The following is a 2,846-nucleotide window of genomic DNA, read 5'->3' as shown; positions in this document are numbered from 1 at the left end:
AAAAAAAAAAAGAAAGAAAAGGATTAAGGAAGGAAAGAAGGAAGGAAGGAAGGAGTAAAGGAAGTATGAAAGAAAGGAAGGAAAGAAGAAAAAAGAAGGAAGGAAGGAAGAAAAGAAAAGGGGAAAATATGTTCATAGTGGGTAGTAGTGAAGTTCATTTAATCATTTATTCAGTAATGTATTCAAATCTATTGCTAATAACATGTTTCAGGCAGTGTGACAGGGTTTGGAACAAAATGCACAAAATCCGTATCTCACGTAATTTACAATTCAGTGTTATTAAGGCATGTAAATAGGCAATCATGGTAGAGCATGATAATGACCACGGTGCAGTGCAGGGTACTACGAGGTCACATAGAGGTTACACCTAGGAACCTTTATTTTTATTTATTTACTTTTTTGAGATAGGGTTTCGCTCTTTTGCCCAGGCTGGAGTGCAATGGCAAGATCTTGGCTCACTCAACATCTGCCCCCTGGGTTCAAGCAATTCTCCTGCTTCAGTCTCCCAAGTAGCTGGGATTATAGGTGACTGTGACCACACCTGGCTAATTTTTGTATTTTTAGTAGAGATGAGTTTTGACAGGTTGGCCAGGCTGGTCTCAAACTTCTGACCTCAGGTAATCCACCTGCCTCAGCCTCCCAAAGTGCTAGGATTATAGGCCTGAGCCACCATGTCCGGCTTCTAAGAGCCTTTACGAAGTGACTTTCCCATTGCACTTAATCATTTTTGTTGACGCCTTAGGGAGGATTACCTTGTTTAAGATTGGGCATCTGGGAAAATCGATTTTGACAGAGCCCTTAAAAATCTTGCTTTTCTTCGGTACAATGAATTGGTCCAATACACTTAATCTATGAGAGAATCGTCAAGTTCCATTTTCTGAGATGATTTGCAGGTTTGGAATGACAGAGCACTTTTTCTGAGCAGCTCATTTGGTGTTTGAGTGTTATTTGACATAATCATGTTTTGGTCAACAGGTCCTTCCACTGGCGATCCCACTCTGAGGTAAGAATAATACTATCACAGTACTCATTTAATTCAATCAAGGATAAATGGGTATTTAAGAGCTGTGCATGGTGGTACATGTGCCTATAGTCCCAGCCACTCAGGAGGCTGAGGCAGGAGTGGGAGAATCTCTTGAGCTCAGGAGGTCAAGCCTGCAGTGAACTGTGATTGCACCACTGCACTCCAGCCGGGCTGACAGACTAAGACCCTGTCTCGAAAAAAAAAAAAAAAAAGGAACTATGGGTATAGCTTCCTTTATTATTCCTTTTCTGTTTTGTCATTTCCTCATTCTTGCATTTTTGCCTTTTCCAATGCCATTTTCTATGATTTTTTAAATATCTTTGCTCTTATGTCTTTTGATCTCTTTAAATAAATGACTCTCTAGCTTGCTTGTCTGTTATTGTCTTACAATTTCTCTTCTCTCTTTTTTTTTCTGAGGTGGAGTTTCGCTCTTGTTACCCAGGCTGGAGTGCAATGGCGCGATCTCGGCTCACCGCAACCTCCGCCTCCTGGGTTCAGGCAATTCTCCTGCCTCAGCCTCCTGAGTAGCTGGGATTACAGGCACGCGCCACCATGCCCAGCTAATGTTTTGTATTTTTAGTAGAGACGGGGTTTCACCATGTTGACCAGGATGGTCTCGATCTCTTGACCTCGTGATCCACCCGCCTCGGCCTCCCAAAGTGCTGGGATTACAGGCTTGAGCCACCGCGCCCGGCCTTCTTATAGAATCTTAATGTGGAAGAATCTCGAGGCTAAATTAGTCTTTTGTCTGTTCTTGACAATAGAATCTTGTTGGCAATTTGAGGCTTCAACACCTGAGAAAATCTGGTTCCAGTCCGCTGAGGGTTAGGAAAGATAAGTACTGGAACATGGCACCTCTAGGTGTGAAATTGAAAAATTAGAATATATCTAGGCGAGGTGGGGCACACCTGCAGTCTCAGCTACTCAGGAGGCTGAGGCAGGAGAGTACCTTGAGCCCAGGAGGTGAGACCAGCCTGGGAGCTTAGGGAGACCCTGTCTCAAAAAAAAACACAAAGAATTAGCCACGTGTGGTGGTGGCAGGTGCCTGTAATCCCAGCTACTCCGGAGGCTGAAGCAGAGAACTGCTGGAACCCTGGAGGTGGAGGTTGTAGGAAGCCAAGGTCATGCCACTGCACTCCAGCCTGGGAAAAAGTGTGAGAACCAATCTAAAAAAAAAAAAAAAGAAAAAAAAAAGAAGAGGGAGCAGAAAAAGATTTCTAAGATCTCTCTAAATATGACATAACAGTGTGGGCTACTTTTCATATTTCAGGAGAAGAATTGAACCATGGGAATTTTACATCTCCTATGACCCCAAAGAACTTTGTAAAGAGACCTGTCTGCTCTACGAAATCAAGTGGGGCATGAGCTGGAAGATCTGGAGAAGTTCAGGCAAAAACACCACCAATCACGTGGAAGTTAATTTTATAGAAAAATTTACGTCAGAAAGACGTTTTCACTCGTCCATCAGCTGCTCCATCACCTGGTTCCTGTCCTGGAGTCCCTGCTGGGAATGCTCCCAGGCTATAAGAGAGTTTCTGAGTCAGCACCCTGGTGTGACTTTGGTGATTTATGTAGCGAGGCTTTTTCAGCACATGGATCAACAAAACCGGCAAGGACTCAGGGACCTCGTTAACAGTGGAGTCACTATTCAGATTATGAGAGCATCAGGTAAAAACAGTTAACAGAGAAACTTCATTGTTTACAAGAGACGGTAGTGACAGTAGCTGTTTTTTGCCGGGCGCGGTGGCTCAAGCCTGTAATCCCAGCACTTTGGGAGGCCGAGGCGGGTGGATCACGAGGTCAAGAGATCGAGACCATCCTG

The 2,846-nt window shown here is 44.1% G+C and overlaps 1 protein-coding gene across 3 annotated transcripts in view; it reads left to right on the top strand.

Annotated features, from left to right (window-relative positions):
• Positions 1–2,846, top strand: part of APOBEC1 (apolipoprotein B mRNA editing enzyme catalytic subunit 1) — a 20,132-nt gene that overhangs the window by 12,216 nt on the left and 5,070 nt on the right. The window contains exons 2-3 of one of the 3 annotated variants that reach the window (XM_017512292.2): positions 976–1,003; positions 2,295–2,692. In XM_017512292.2, the coding sequence (XP_017367781.1) occupies positions 976–1,003; positions 2,295–2,692 (426 nt within the window). Of the gene's footprint in view, positions 1–973; positions 1,004–2,294; positions 2,693–2,846 lie in introns of all 3 variants that reach the window. The other 2 variants (XM_037732742.1, XM_017512295.2) reach the window with 2 other exon arrangements.

Source organism: Cebus imitator, unplaced genomic scaffold (genome assembly GCF_001604975.1).
Source record: "Cebus imitator isolate Cc_AM_T3 unplaced genomic scaffold, Cebus_imitator-1.0 Scaffold469, whole genome shotgun sequence".
NCBI lineage: Eukaryota > Metazoa > Chordata > Mammalia > Primates > Cebidae > Cebus > Cebus imitator.
This window is presented reverse-complemented; position numbering and strand designations above follow the sequence as displayed.